Genomic DNA, 16,177 nt, shown 5'->3' on the forward strand with positions numbered 1-16,177 from the left:
TTCTATGACCTCTCCCTGGAACGCCCCTTCCCCCCTCTCTTTCTGGAAAATCTTGTGTGTTCTAAACACAGTTCAGACTCTCCCTCCTTTGACTGCCCCACCCCATGCAGAAGCCACCATGGCCAAGCCACTTTCAAATGCCTGTGCCCACAAAGGTGGCACACAGGGCATGGACTTGAAGCCAGACTGTCTGGTTCCAGTCTTGGCTCTGCCCATTGCTAGTTGCTGTCCGAGCATCAGTGAAATTAGAGTCATGAGAGCGCCCATCCCCTGGGTTTGTGGTGAAGATCCAATGACTTAGGCACAGAGGCTTCAAACAGTCCCTTCCACGGGGATGTGCTGTGCAGGCCCTGGCAGTTGTCAACAGTTCCATTCTCATCTCTCAGAGGACACACCCCAGGACGTCCAGGCTTCCCTGTGCCTGCCCACGACCCCGGCCCCAGCCCTAGCCCCGTCCAACAGCAGCTGCTCCAGCTACACGGAGAACCGGCATCTGACCGTGGTGGGGATCATGCTCACGGCACAGACCCTGCTCGGCGTGGGCGGGGTGCCCATCCAGCCCTTCGGCATCTCCTACATCGATGACTTTGCCCACCACAGCAACTCGCCCTTCTACCTTGGTAAGAACCAGCCCCACCCCTGGGGCTCAGAAGGTGAGGCCAGCCTCCCGGAGAAGCAAGGGAGACCCAGGGCAAGAGCTAGACAATGAGCTGCAGACCTCCACCCTATCTGGCTGATAGAGGCCTGGAGAAGCCCTGGAGAAGGCGGGTCCTCACCCAGGCCTGTGTTGCAGGGATCCTGTTTGCGGCGACCATGATGGGACCAGGCTTGTCCTTCGGGCTGGGTAGCCTCATGCTGCGCCTTTATGTGGACATCAACCGGATGCCGGAAGGTGAGCCTCGGGAGCCGGGTTTGTCCGCAGAGGCACACAGCCACTAGCTAACCGCCCCGGCATCACAGGGGATATGGAGTCAGGGACCTTAGCTCAACTCCCGGAGACACCACTGGCCCCAGACAAACCTCATAAGCTCCCTGAGCCTCAGCTTTCTCATCTTTTGAGCTCACCTCCGTCCTGGCCACCTCCCACAGCTGCGCTCAGACCCAGGCTGGAGCTGGAGCTGGAGCTGGACTGCAAGGTGCTGCCCCATGGCGTGCTGGCCACTATCACTGCTGTCACAATAAGGCTCCATTTGGTTTCATGCCCATCTTCAATGAGGCCCTCAGCCATGCTCACACATGCCAGGGACCACACAGGGGACAAACTCCCTGCCCTGCAGAGAGCTCCCATCTTTGGGGGAAGCTAGGAGCAGGACTCATGATGTAACGTGTATCCTTGGCCTTCTCTCAATGTGACATTTACTGAGTGAACTTGGAGGGACCCCAGAGTCTGGGAAAGTGCTGGGGTCGCCATCTGTGAAGCAGCGATCCCTGACCCACGTGAACATCAGAGCGGCCAAGCAGTGGGCCCACAGCTTAGTCTGAAGATGGCCAAGAGGGAGGAAGATTGGGGTCTCTGGAGCCTATGAGGAGGCCTCAGGGGGGACTCCCATGGCATCTCAGCTTCATGTTTGTCACAGCAAGCAGCCAAAGGCCCCAGCTGTGCCCTCTACACCTGAGAGTCCTGTCCCACATGGGCAGATCTTCCAGGAGGTCTAGAGGCCTCAGGTGCCAGTGTATAGCTGTGTGGGCTTTCTCAGACCTTTGCCCATGGGTGCCCCCAGCCTGGAGAGGGTCGGGTGGCTCCATGCCACAGTCACTAGGGACAGCCTGCCCACATCCCTTTCTTTAAGGGAGCGAGGCCCAGGAGCCAAGTCTGTGCTCAATTGCAACATCTCCTTCTTTCTCAGAAAAGAAGCGCCTGGGAGCCAAAGGTTTCCCAGCCAGACACACCTGTGCCGGGGGCGGCTGTGTGGTTTCTAACTGCTGGTATCATCCTGGCAGATGTGGCATTTCAGGGGCCCCACTTTCCCTCTCCCAGAAGCTTCTTTCTCTCTGGGGAATGTCTCAGAATGGGCAGCTCACGCCTGCTGCAGGCACAGACTGGTGTGTGCAAAACGGAGGAATCAGGGAGGTGCAGGGGTGAGCTCTCCCTGGCCCAGCCCAGAGGCAGGGCAGGTGATGGGAGAGGAGGGAATCAAGCCCTATCAGTATGAAGACCAAACCCATGGCACACTAGACAGATGCATGTGCTGGGTCCCAGCTGTGTATACTGGCCCCAGCCCAGGCAGGACTTGGGGTCAGGCACCTGGGGAACCTGGACCGCACACAGAGTGGGGGCTGCCATGTAGCTGTATTTTCAGGAGGTAGGGGCAGATGCTGTGGAGACTGAAGAAGGGTATATCCAGCTCAGACTTGGGGTTCAGAGGTTTAAGGTCCATCTGGCATAAGCCAGTCCTCATTTAACCTGGTGGGGGATGAGAGTCACCTGGGGAACATAGAAAGGGACTGATTCCGTGCTTGTCTGCCCTCCTCACCCTGTAGGCATTCTAAGTGGGTCTTCTGTAGGGCCAGGCACAGATGACAAGCACTCCTGCTTATATTACTGGGCAGGCAGGTCCAAGAGCCACAACAGTAGTTCTAACTATTCATGTCGTGCTGATCATTGTGATGGTAACTTAGCAGGGGAGGAAGAACAAGCATCCACACTGCGCAGCTCTGCTACGCACTTCATATGCATTTGTTTCCACACTGCTCACCACTCCCCAATGATACAGGAACTATTAATATCTGTGTTTCACGGAGGAAGAAACTGGGGCACAAGGAAGCTAAGCACTTTGCCCAAGGTTATACGTTAGCAATGGAATTCAGACCCATCGGCCCATCCTGCCATCCATGACCTCGACCCCTGCACCAGGTTGCCTTGTAAGTTGAAGAAGCCAAGGCCCAGAAAGGGTCAAGGACTTGCCCAAGGTCACACAGGATGTAGGTGGCAGATCCAAGACTGAAACTCAGTTCTCCTGACTCCTGACCCAGTCCACTGAATGCCTCAGGGGCCAGTCCCGGGGTGCTGTGCTAGAATGGAGAGCCTGCCCTGACTTGAATGTCACCATGGTCTTCTCTTGCAGGCGGCATCAAGCTGACTTCAAAGGACCCCCGCTGGGTGGGTGCCTGGTGGCTGGGCTTCCTCATCTCTGCAGGCGCAGTAGCCTTGGCTGCCATCCCCTACTTCTTCTTCCCCAGGGAGATGCCCAAGGAGAAGCATGAGCTTCACTTCCGGCGAAAGCTCTTGACCATTGCGACATCACCTGCCAGCAAGGTAAGGCTCGTCCCCACCCCAGTGTGGTCTCCAGCCTCCACCCCTGTGCCCTCCTTTGTCACATGAAGTGTCACCCTCCTGGGTGCTGCACACTCGCCGCTCACCAAGCCCATTTCTGTCTGGGCTCTGTTGCGCCCTCCCACATCCCTGCCTGGTGACTACCTTCTGCCCCTTACAGACTTGAGGGGACCAGGAGCGAGATGAAAGTGAGTTCCCTGGGATCACAGCGCCAGCACAAGCTGGGTGACAATGTGTGCTAACCATGGCAATCCCACCCTGTGCTGTCACTGAGAGTTTTGTGCCGCTGAGTGTGCCTGTGGGAACATGGAGGCCTGCGAGGGGGCTCAGGGGGTGTGTGCTGGGGCTGGGGTAGGAGTGTCCTTGCACACCCAATGTGTCCTTCAGGGAAGATTTCCCTTAAAAGGAGGGACATGAGCTGCACGGGAAGGGACATGCAGAAGCGCAGGGAGGAGAGCCTTGGGCATCGTATGCCCAGAAGCAGCATGGGCCGAGGTGTTGCCTATAGAAGTGAGCCTGGCCCTTTCGGGGACAGTGGCGGCTTCCATTGTGCATTGAGTGCTTGCTCTGGGCCAGGCCACAGGCACATGGATGGCGTCTACACTGAAAGTGGGTACCGTCCAGGGAGGACAGAGGCACATGGACACGTGACAGCTGTTGGTTTGATGCTCCAGGGATCATTTGGGAACCCCCAGCCCCCCAGCTCTTGGGGCAGGTGGGCCTCTGCCCAGTGTTGGGATTTGCCCAGGGTCACACAGCTGGTAACAGGGTGGGAATATGTGTGCTGTGGGGGCAGAATAGATAATTCCAGACCAGGGCCTTGGTGTTCTCCAGGGACCACAAAAGCACCAGCATGTTGGCTCCAAATCAAAAAGAAACAGGATAGAGATGGGATTCAAAAGTTCAGTTTTATGTCATGACTGGCAACGTCATCCATGTTTCTTTAATGTTCATACTCATTTCACTACATTCTGAAAAGGCATGTGTTAGAGGTGCTTACTGAGAAATCACAGACAATCACTAGTCAAGTTCCTCTTGCTGAACAATTCTCATTTCAAAAACACATTTTATAAAAACCCTGCCGAATATTTTACCATCAGAAAAACCCTATTGACTGACTGTGCTGGGCTGATGCATCCCAGTGGTTGCCGTCATGTGGGATGGGATGCTGGGATGGGCCCTCCCCAGAGCAAGAAAGGTTGAGCCCAGAGGGCAGGGCTGACAGTGGTTCTGCCTGGAAATGGGGGAGTGGAGCCCAAATTTATCTGTAGCCCAGGCCTGCTGCCCTAAGGAAACTCACCAGGCAGGAACGCAGGACATGGCCATGGGGGCTCCAAATAAAAACGACACTGGAACAGCCAATAGGGAACAGAACAGGAAAGGTCTTGACTGCAGGCTTCAAGGCCAGTGGGTGGCCCTGGAAGGAAGAGGGGTGGGCAGAGAGGTGCCATGGCTCGGCCACGAGGTGCCTGGCAAATAAAAGGATGGTGAAGCGGAAGGTGAGCGTGCAGACAGGGAGACGGGTGAGACCTCTGCAGCTCTGGGCCGGGCAGGAAGTGGAGCTGCCACTGGGAGGGGATATGGTTGAGTCCAGGAGCCAGCATTGGGTGTGCATGGACACTCCCTGCACTACTACAGGGTACACTGAAGGCAGAGAAGGGTTGGCTGGTGCTAGGATGCATTGGATGCAGCACGTTCTGAGGCAGGAGGAAGCAGGTGCTGCTGGGAGGACAAGTTCAGGGCAAGAAGACAGCTTGGGACTGCAAGTGTTCCTTTCTGATTCTGCCTAACTCAAGCCCAAATTTGGATGAGATGGAATTCTCGGAACTTAGGGAAGAGTTATTGGAAATGAGGGCAATTGCAGGGGCAAGCAGTTGCTGGTTGCCAGTTACAGATAATCTCTGAGCTGGGAGCTGAATTTGAATGGAGAAGCAGGCCAGTTGGGCAATGGGGTAAAAATTGGTGAAAGGAACAAGGGCTGGGGGCTGGGAGACTGTGCGGGCTCTGTCCCATGTCAGCCCCGTGACCTTGAGCAGCAAGTCACTTCCCCATTCTGCACTGCGTGTCAAGTGCCGAGGTCAGATTCCTAGAGGATTCCGAGAATCTGGGATTCCTTGAGTGGCAGCTGCAGTGCTGCAGGGCCTGGGGTTTTAAGAGCTGTCTCTGTGATGCACTGAAAGCCTGGCTCCCTGGCTGGGAACCTGTCTGGCTGTCTGGATTCATTGTCAGCACATTGGGGCTGGGGAGTGCAGAGGGAAGGGGGTGAGAGGTTCTTTAAAAAGAAGCAAAGGCTGAGAACATGATGATCTGCTTCCAGCAGCTCTCAAGCAATAAATATTGATGTGGGAGGAACCGCTCCCCTGTCTCCTGCAGGCTGCCTTGGCTGGGGCCGCTTGCGGCGATGCTGCTGTCCTGGCCCACCAGGGCCACTGATGGGAAGGGATGGAGCTCCCAGAAAGTCCAGGTCCTCAGACACTGGCTGTGTGCCTTCTGTGCAGAGAGGGACTGGGCAAGGGGAGAACGTGGGACAGGGGCTATTTCTGAAATCCCTTCAAGTACCTTTCCCCAGGCTGAAGGCTAAACACCTTCCTAGAAGTAAATGCAATTGGAAAGCTATCCAGTTGATTCTGATAAGGGTTCTGTGACCTCCCAAAAGGTCTCTGGCCTTAGTCTCCCTATCTGAATAATAGGCAGCAGACTGGACCAGGTCAGCCAGCTCTAGCGAGTTAGACACTGTCTCTCAGTGGCTCCCTGTCTCTGTAGCAGTACCCAAGCATCTCCACAGGGGAGTGTGGGGGTGCATCCCACAGCCCCTGCCCCCGGGAGCTCTGAGGCAGCGAAGAAGGGTCAGGTGCAGGACATGGGCTGACAGCTCCGCTTCCTCCCATGACCACACCTGCCTGCCCACTTCTCTGCCTGGAGGCAGGGGAGCCAACAGTCTCCATCAGGAAGAGGATGAGATGGGGCTGATGGGAGGGTCATAGCCATACAGGCACGGGAAGGACAAAGCTTTGCTTTTCTGCTCTTGGCTCTGCCCCTTTGTCTGTGATATCAGGGCACAGGTAGCCACCCTGACACTCTCCTAGGAGTGATCCAGGTCAAGCCTGGCCTCTGTGAGGGGCTCTCTTACAGGTTCCCTATGGGGGCAGGGCCCCTGTTTGGCCAGCATCCCTCCCCGAGCCCTCTGAGAACCTGGTCCTTGGGGCTGAGCCAGGGGTTGAGCAGGGCCCCTTCTATGGAGGACCCTATCCCCGTGCAGCTTCTGAGCACCCCTGGACTCCAGGCCCTCCCTTGGGTCACTTCCCTGGGATAGAGCTGAGTGTCTGGGGTCCTTTACAGTCCAGACTGCTAATATTTAAAGATCCTCACCTACTCATGTTCTGTTACTCCAGGAGTCTAGGCATCATGTGGCCTGGGATGCCCCAGATCCATCTTCCTCAGTGGCTACAGTTTTGACAGAATGTGTGCATCTGTGAAACCCACTGAGTCCCGCTCATTAACCTCGACGGTCGGGGGTCACCCCATGCATGGTGCAGTAGCTCCCTGAGCTTACTCCTGCTATCTAACTGAAGTTCTGCATCCTTTGATGAATAGCTCCCCCATCCTCTCTCCACCCCAACCCCTCATCCTCTCTCCACCCCAACCCCTCAACATCCCACCCTGCTACTCTACTTTTGTGATGTCAACATTTTTAGATTCTACATAGAAGTGAAATCCTATTTGTGTTTCTGTACCTGGCTTACTTAAAGCTTAGTATCATGTCCTCCAGGTTTGTCCATGTTGTCACAAATGGCAGAATTCCCTTCTTGTCCAGGGCTGAAAAGTATTCTATTGTACATAGATGAGAGTACTTTTAAAAGTTCACGGAAAACTGGAATTAAAGGGGCAGCCATTTAGTCTAGCAGTTAAGACACAAGTTAAGATGTCCATGTCCCACCTTGGAATATCTGAGTTCAGTTCCCAGCCCTGGCTCCTAATTCCAGCTTCCTGCTCATGCAAATCCTAGGAGACAGTAGTGATGATCTGGGTAACTGGGCTCCTGCTACCTACATGGGAGACCTGAATTGACTTTCTGACTCCTGGCTTCACCCTTGGCCCAGCCCCAGCCATTGTGGGCATTTGAGGAGTGAACCGGAAGATAGGAGTTCTCTGTCTTTTGGTCTCTCTGTATCTTTGCCTCTCAAATAAATAAATAATAATAAATCTTAAAAAGAAAAAGGAAAATTTATTTTGGTGCAAAAATATTTTAAAATCCATGCATAGTATTTTCATAATACACATGTCCATGAGCTCTTTGAAGGTCCCTTGTATGCATGAATTTCTTTTTTTAAGAAAACTTTTATTTAATAAATAAAAATGTTGAAAGTACAACTTTTGGATTATAGCGGCTCCCCCCCCCATAACCTCCCTCCCACCTGCAACCATCCCATCTCCCACTCCCCCTCCCATCCCATTCTTCATTAAGATTCATTTTCAACTATATACAGAAGATCAACTTAGTATATACTAAGTAAAGATTTCAACAGTTTGCACCCACACAGACACACAAAGTATAGAGTACTGTTTGAAGACTAGTTTTACCATTAATTCTCATAGTACAACACATTAAGGACAGAGATCCTACATGGGGAGTAAGTGCACAGTGACTCCTGTTGCTGATTTAACAATTGACACTCTTATTTATGATGTCAGTAATCACCCGAGGCTCTTGTCATGAGCATATGCATGAATTTCAAAAATTTTTTGCATCAAAATAAACTTTTAAAAGTCTGTCTTCCTTGAACATTTGAAACACCCTTATATATCATAGTTTATTTATCCATTCATCAGTGGGTGGGCTCCCAGGTTATTTCCATGTCTTGGCTATTGTGATAGTGCTGCAGTAAACAAGGAAGCATGTATGTCTCTTTGATAGACTGATTTCATGTCCTTTGGCCATGCACCCAGTAGTGGGATTGCTGGAGCATAACTTTTTGAGGAACCTCTGCATGCCTTCCACAGTGGCTGTACTAATTTACATTCCCACCAGCAGTGTACAAGGGTTCCTTTTTCCCACAGCCTTGCCAGAACTCGGTACCTTCCATCTCCTGTACAACAGCCATTTTGACAGCAGTGAAGGGAGAGCTCACTGTGGTTTTATATACTTGTCTCTATCCTACTTCCACTGTATCCCATAGAAGACTTGAGACAGCTCACACCAAGCACAGATACAGATAATGCTAGTAAAAAGCCTTGATGACTTTCACTGTCCTAAGACCCTCATGCCTGCTATCTCACGTAATCCTCATAAAGCCCACCTGTGAGTCAGGTGACTTACTACCCCCTGTTTCACACCTGAGGGACTGAGTTACAGAGAGGGAGATGATATAACCTGGTCACATGGTTAGCAAATGGTGGAGCTAGGATTCAAACCTCAGAAAACCCATCCAGGACCTCTGCCAACAGATAAAATATAAATGAGAACAAAAGGTTAACTGAATGAGAGAGAAAGGCGTAGATGCATGCATCCTGAAAATGCACTCCGTGGACCCTCAGTAGAGTGGCTTACTTGGCTCTGAGCTTTCTAATAGCCAACCGGAAGAGGCATGGCCAGTTGCATGCACATGGTTAAAAGACAGCTAGAAGCACGTGTAATTTCTCACAGAAGCTCCGATCTCCGGGCAGTTCCCCTGCAGGGGCTAGGACGCTGAGCAGGTGAGCCCACTCAGGTGGCTGCTGTCCATGGAAACATGTGACAGACGCTGAGTGCTAGCAGCTGGCTTCATATTACCCGCCAGAGTCCTGGACAGAGCCCTCTGGGACCTCAGCTCCCTCTCGGGATGACTCCTGGATCCCTGGAGGCCCAGCGTGCCACAGGGCCCTTGTCTGTGGCTGAGCCACATATAGCGTGTCCCAGAAGCTCTAAGCGGTCAGCACGGAAGCCCTAGGAGGGAAGTCCTGACAGCCTCTCAGGCCAGGCTGCTGACCTGGGCAAACCGCGGCCCAGACGGGTGTCCCTGCAGACCCTGCTCTGAGCACAGCACATGCTTTCCTGTTTCTGCAGCCCACTATTACTCAGCAGTGCTCAAAACAGACATGGGGTGAGAGATGGAAACCAGGGGCGAAGGCAGGGTAGGAGCTAGGGGTACGTAGGCCTAGGGCACAGCTCCAGTCACTCACTGTGGCCCTAACCAATGGCCCAGGTCCAGCTCAGCCCCTCTCCTGCTCCAGCTACTGCCCCCATGTGGCACTTACCATAGGCAGATTGGCATCCTCACCGCCACCACATATGCCAGGCACCTTCCCCACCAGCACACTTTTAAACAGGTTTTTTTTTTTTTTTTTTCCTACTGGTTTACTTATTTATTGGAGGAGGAGAGATCCTGTCAGTTACTTCACTCTCCCAAATACCTGCAACAGCCAGAGATGGGCCAGAGCTGGAGCCCAGAGCCAGGAACACAATCCAGGTCTCCCATGTGGATAACAAGGACCCAAAAACCTGAGCCATCACCACTGCCTCCTGGGGTCTGCATTGGCAGGAGTCTGGAGGCAGGAGCTGGAGCCTGGACTCACACCCAGGTACTCGGATGTGGGACGCAGGCTTCTTAACTGCTGGGGCTGACTGCCTGCTGCCCCACCCCCACACTGTGCCCCTGCTTCAGAGAGCCTCTCACTTCCTGTCTGCCCAAATCCCAAACCTCAGGCCTGCCCCCCACCCCCCCCCCCGCCCGCCCCTGAGATCTGTCTCTCTCCACCTGTCTCCTCTTGATCGCAGCCTGAGATAGAGGCGAGCCAGGGACACTGGAGGATGTTCAGCTAGTAGCCTCTTGGGTAGCACCCTCCATGTGGGGGCCTCGGCCTTCTCTCTTATGCAGTAGGCGCCGTCATAATCCCTGCACCAGGTAGACCCGTGTGGTAATCGCAGAAGCCCGTGGGTGTGAACATGCAGTGTGGACACAAGGAGGTGCACCTGGGAGCGGATGATGCTGTGGTTGTCTACATGAGGACAAGGAATCCCAGGCAAGGACCTGACAAGACTGCTTCTCTCTGAAGGGTGGGCCTGCCCCTCCCAGGTGAGAAACACTGGGAATTGGCCAGGCTATCCACAGCCTTCCTGCCATCCTGTCGCATCAGCACCCCACCCTAGACCCCCGTCCCTCTGCAAGCTCCCTCTGGGACCACCCACCCCCTCTACCCAATCCCCAACCCCCATAGCTTGGATGGGACTGAGGGAAGAGCATGGGGAGCCGCTCACTTCCTTGAAGGCAGCCTGTCCCAAAGAAACGAGTGTGGTGGCCACAGACATCATCCTAGTAGCCATGCTCAACAGTGAAAGAAGTTCGTTTTAGTAATGTCCTTTATTTACCTCATTATATCTAAAATAGCCATGTTTTAGCATATGATAAATATTAAAAATTAATAATCAAATTTCTTTTTTTAAAGATTCATGAATTTGAAAGGCAGAGTTACAGAGAAGGAGGGAGAGACAGAGAGAAAAATTTCCCATCTGCTGGTTCACTACCCAAATAGCTGCAGCAGCTGGGGCTGCTTCAGGCAGAAGCCAGGAGCCAGGAGCTTCTTCCAGGTCCTCCACGTGGGGAAGCACTTGGGCCATCCTCCACCGGTTTCCGAAGCCATCAGCAGGGAGTTGGATCAAAGGTGGAGCAGCTGGGACTCAAACCATTGCCCAAATAGGATGCCAGCAATGCACACATCAGCTTTACCCACTATGCTGCAACGCCAGCCCCTGAAATGTCTTTTTCTTTTTCTTTTTTTAAGATTTATTTATTTATTTGAAAGGAAGAGTTACACAGAGGCAGAGGAAGAGAGAGAGAGAAGTCTTCCATCCGCTGGTTCACTCCCTAAATGGCCACAACAGCTGGAGCTTGTGCCAGGAGCTTCCTCCAGGTCTCCCACACAGTAGAGAGCTGGATTAGAAGTGGAACAGCTGGGTCTCAAACCAGCGCCCATATGGGATGCCAGAACCACAGGTGGCGGCTTTACCTGCCACACCACAGTGCCGGCCCTGAAATATGTTTTTCGTGCTAAGTCCTCAGAACACCATGTGTGTTTTCCATTGAAGGCATGCCTGCACTTGGACAAGTCCCGTTTCCCGTGCTCAGTGGCCCAGGTGGCCGGTGGCAGCTGCATCAGACAGTGCAGCTCTAGGTCTAAATGAGAAACAGACCGAGGGTGCCTCACCTAAAGAAATAATAAAGAGTGGGACTTCAGACACCTTCAGATCGCACCACAGAGGGGCCTCCTGGCTCTGTCTGTCCTGCGGCAGGGCCACTGGCTCACCGGGCACCGCAGCTACAGCAGGTGTTTCCTACGAGGCAAGCTTGAGCTCAGAGCTTCATTGTGCAGCTTTGCAGTCGTGTGAGGCTGAGCAAGCTGCCTAACCTTGGAGCTCGTCTGCTCGTGTGTGAAGTGGCATGAGATTCCCTCCTGGGCGAGAGCCAGTGAGCTGTCCGCACAAGTCTCAGCCCACACCCCAAGGGCCTGGCAAGTCCTGGAGTCTCTGTTCTGCCATCCCCCAGGGGCGCTGTGTGCCCCTTACCTGTCTCGGAGCTCCCTCGAAGCACACCAGCATCGCCTCTCAACGTTCTCATTTTTCCTGAGCCTGGCGCAGGCTGCACCCCAGCCAGCTTGAGCCATCTCTCGTGCTCCTCCCCTGAATCGATGTTTATGTTTATCGGATGCTCGCTGTTTCGCCCCCGGCCCTGTGCTGGGCACCAGGGCTTCAGGAGAGAACATGAGAAACACAGCTGCTGCTCCTGCAGAGCTCAGGGCCCAGCAGGAGAGAAAGAGGCTGAACAGACTTTTTTTTTTTTTTTTTTTTTGACAGGCAGAGTGGACAGTGAGAGAGAGACAGAGAGAAAGGTCTTCCTTTTTGCCGTTGGTTCACCCTCCAATGGCCACCACGGTAGCGCGCTGCGGCCGGCGCACCGCGCTGATCTGATGGCAGGAGCCAGGTGCTTCCCCTGGTCTCCCATGGCGTGCAGGGCCCAAGGGCTTGGGCCATCCTCCACTGCACTCCCTGGCCACAGCAGAGAGCTGGCCTGGAAGAGGGGCAACCGGGACAGAGTCCGGCGCCCCGACTGGGACTAGAACCCGCTGTGCTGTGCTGGCGCCACTAGGCGGAGGATTAGCCTAGTGAGCCACGGCGCCGGCCGAGGCTGAACAGACTTTAACTCAGGCATCGATGTGTGTGAAATAGAAAATCTTATTATTTTCTCTAAAAATCAGCTTATTTTACTCTGAATGCCCATCCTGCCAGGTCATCAAAAAAATTCAACCTTAGCCTTCTCAAGGTTTTCCCGCCAAGGTGAAGCAAAGGTCCGGAGGTCTTACACAGTGTCCAGGCCTTGGGAGGGGCTCCCCACCCCCACCCAGCAGGCATCAGCATTAGTCCACAGTGGTTACTATGATGATGCCCACCTGCCACCCTAGTCCATCTGGTTCCCTTTAAGACACTTGGAACAGAGGTTAGGAAACCTGCATTCCGTATCAGAATGCCTGGGTCCAATTCCAGCTTCCTCCTAATGCGCCCCCTGGGAGGCAGCCAGTGATAGCTCAACTACTTGAGTCTCTGCCACCCACGTGGAGAAACAAATGTAGTTCCAGGCTCCTGGCTTGGGCCTGGCCCATCCTCTGCTGTTGTAGGCATCTGGGGAGTGGGCCGTTGGATGGAAGAGCTTCCTCCGACTATTTCTCAGTCTCTCTGCCTTTCAAGTAAATATTTTAAAAAAAGAAGAAAAGGCTGCACATTTTTGAAAATAGTGAAAAATAAATACATAAGTAAATAACTGCTTGAGCAGAAGGGTCTTGGTGTGGCTGGGAAGGGGACAGCCCAGCCTCCCTTGTCAGCCTGTGGCTGTCCCTCCAGGTACACAGCTTCCTCAGCCTAGTCTCCCCGCGGCTTCAGAACCCACACACTGCCTGCTCCTGGCCCCAGCCTCATTTCCAATTGTTAGTTGTGGGGAAGACAGCATTCTCTCCCCCTCACCCTCTAAGGCCAAGGCCTCCCTGTCTCCTCACACCACTCCCAACACCCAACAGAATCCTTTCAGTGTCCTCAAACGTTGGAAGTGAGCCAGAGGAAAATCCTGAAAGTGATTACTGCTTTCTGCCCCGCCACAACGCCTCGTGGGGACAGGAAACCCAGGCCAGCTCCTGGCTGGAATAAAGGAGAGAAGGGGAAAGCCCACGGGGCAACAAGCTCATGAATTAATATTTGAGTGGATTGTCCTGCCGGGACAGCCAGTGCCAAGGAGCCAGGTGGAGAGGGCCATGGAGGTTCCAAACTGTGTTTGCCTCCTGAGGTTCCCTTAAAAAAAACTGAGATGAGAGCCGGAAGAGAAGGTGTCAGACACCAGCCAGAGGGTGAGGCCTAGGGACCTCACAGAAGCAACACAGGGAGAGGAGTGGCAGAGCCAGGGAAGCGCCTGTGAGCCCCACAGCCCACCCTGCCCTCCCCCATGGCATACAACATCCAGCCTCTGCTTGCACGCTGCCCTTCACGGGGAACTCACTTCCTCCCAGGGTCGCCTCTTGCCAATAGCTCTTTACCCCAGGCTTAGATCTCCATGGAACTGATTGCTTCCAATTCTGAAGAATTGGGCTGCATGGAAAACTGCCATGAATCAGAGCCCCTTTGGTCACTTGTATCGGGAAAACCCTGTGTCGGTAGCAACTTCTCCAAGACCCCGTTCCCTCATCTACAAACGCCTCACAGCGTTGTATTGGAGGGATGCAGGTAGAACACCCTGACCCTTCAGCGGCTGTGTCTCCTCTGTCCTTAGGACCAAAGGCATTGCAGTGGTATCTGCTGCTGCAGGTTGATGTGAGTGCTCAGTGAGTTACCAGCTGGTCATCAGAACAGTGTTCAGCATGTCCTAAGTGCTTCGTAGACATGAACCGCAATTCCTCACGATTTCCTTCCTTTTGCCCAACAATCAGAAGGTGGTCACTGTGCCCCCCAGCACACCCCAAGTCTTCCCTTCCCCAGGATAAAAGTCTCTCAGTGCCATCCTCACCCAGATGGGGTGACACCTCCATGGGCACCCTCACAGTGTGGGCTCATCCCAGGGAAGAAGAGGAGGGCTGTTGTTTCTGGCCCCCTGCCCAGTCCAGTTCCCTTCCTGTCCCACCAGAGAGCAGAGACCAGGATAGGGCTCCAGGCCCAAACTACCCCAACCTTTTGGTAGGTGCAGCTCACAGACGGCTCCTGCCCCGGGTGCCTCTCCAGGTGGTGACAGTCCCAACATAATCACTGCCACCATCGTGTTGGTGATGTTGATGGTGGCAGTGGCGGAAGCAGTGAGAGTAGTTGTTGTCGATGGTGACAGTGACACTGAGGATGGTGGTGATAGGATGGGTGATGCTGATGGCACCAGTAACAGTGATGGTGATGATGAGGTCAGTATTAGAGATGCTGTTTGAGACAGTGGTGGTGATACTGGTAGGACTGTTGAGTTGATAGTGCTGTTGGTGAGTGTTGGTGAGTGTTGAGGTGATGGTGTCGGTGTTGGTGATAAGGTTGGTGACACAGATACTGGTAAAGACAGTGGTGAGGTTAGTGATGATGATGGTGATAGAGAACAGTGATAGTAAGTAGATGATTCTGACAGTCATGGTGTTGGTGGTGATCCTGAAGGTTCCGTGACAGTGATGATGGTAATGGTTGTGCTGGTGGTAGTGGCCGTGACAGTGGCCATGTCATGATCATCATAAATGGTCATTTATTCATGAAGCTGTTGGTGCTGTGAATGGGGATGATGTTTAAGATGACAGAAACAGTAATGATGATGGGGGTTATGGTGGTAATGTTCATGTTAGTATTGGTGATGGTTGTTATATTAATGAAGGTGATGACTCATTGGCCATGTGGATGCTGGTGGTGATGATGACAAGTTTAACCACAGGAATTTCATTCACCCTTTCAAAACTACTTGTTGAAAATCCATGGGTCCAAGAAGCAGTGGAACACTGCAGGCCCCCATTGCTCCTGATGAAGTGTAAGAGACCCCAGATGCTCCTCTCCCAGAGCTCTGCTGGGCTCATGGCCATCTTCGAGCAGGACCTCTGATGTCCAGCTGACTGCCCGTGGCTGTGTGTCTCTCCAGGGTGAGGACTCCCCCCCTGAGCAGAGCCTGGGGGAGTCTCAAAAGAAGCAAGATGGCTTAGCTCAGATTGCAACAGACCTCACCGTGATCCAGTTCATCAAAGGTAAGTGAGCTCTCGCCAGGTTATGGGAAGGTGAGGCCAGAGGGACCCCTGAGGCTCCAGCCACTTCCTGCCTTTTATTTATTCATTTATTTATTTAAAAGGAAGAGTTACAGAGAGGCAGAGAGAGAGAGAGAGGTCTTCTGTCTGCTGGTTCACTCCCCAAATGACTGCAATGGCCAGAGCTGAGCTGACCCGAAGCCAGGAGCCAGGCGCTTCTTCCAGGTCTCCCACATGGGTGTAGGGACCCAAGGACTTGGGCCATCTTCTACTGCTTTCCCAGGCCATAGCAGAGAGCTGGATCGGAAGTGGAGCAGTCCGGGACTTGAAACGGCGCCCATGTGGGATGCCGGTACTGCAGGCTGTGGCTTTACCTGCTGCACCACAGCGCCAGTCCCTTCCTGCCTTTCTTGATTCATCTTCTACACTCCAGGCCCTTATGAGTACCACATGCTCCCTGTCAGTCTTTGCTCATGTGGTCCCCTCTGCCTAGGCCCCCACTTTTTATTGTTGTCTATCAAAATCTTCCCTGCTCTTCTAGGTCAAGCTCAAGAGCCCTCCTTGCTCCAGTGTGTTGGGCTCTTGCCCCGGCAAGGCTGCTTCCCTCTCCCTGGTGGGCCCTCAGAGCCCTCAGGGTTTCTTTATCAGCTCAGATCCAGGCCAGCCCGGCCTCCAAGTAGTGAGCTCCTGAAGGTC

The 16,177-nt window shown here is 53.5% G+C and overlaps 1 protein-coding gene across 4 annotated transcripts in view; it reads left to right on the forward strand.

Moving 5' to 3' along the window:
- The window catches only part of SLCO2B1 (solute carrier organic anion transporter family member 2B1), a 48,701-nt gene that overhangs the window by 17,658 nt on the left and 14,866 nt on the right, over positions 1-16,177 (forward strand). For all 4 annotated transcript variants that reach the window (XM_062196720.1, XM_062196717.1, XM_062196718.1 and 1 more), the window contains 4 exons: positions 387-620; positions 794-892; positions 3,066-3,256; positions 15,382-15,484. In XM_062196720.1, the coding sequence (XP_062052704.1) occupies positions 387-620; positions 794-892; positions 3,066-3,256; positions 15,382-15,484 (627 nt within the window). The remainder of the gene's footprint in view (positions 1-386; positions 621-793; positions 893-3,065; positions 3,257-15,381; positions 15,485-16,177) is intronic.

Source organism: Lepus europaeus, chromosome 7, assembly GCF_033115175.1.
Source record: "Lepus europaeus isolate LE1 chromosome 7, mLepTim1.pri, whole genome shotgun sequence".
Taxonomy (NCBI): domain Eukaryota; kingdom Metazoa; phylum Chordata; class Mammalia; order Lagomorpha; family Leporidae; genus Lepus; species Lepus europaeus.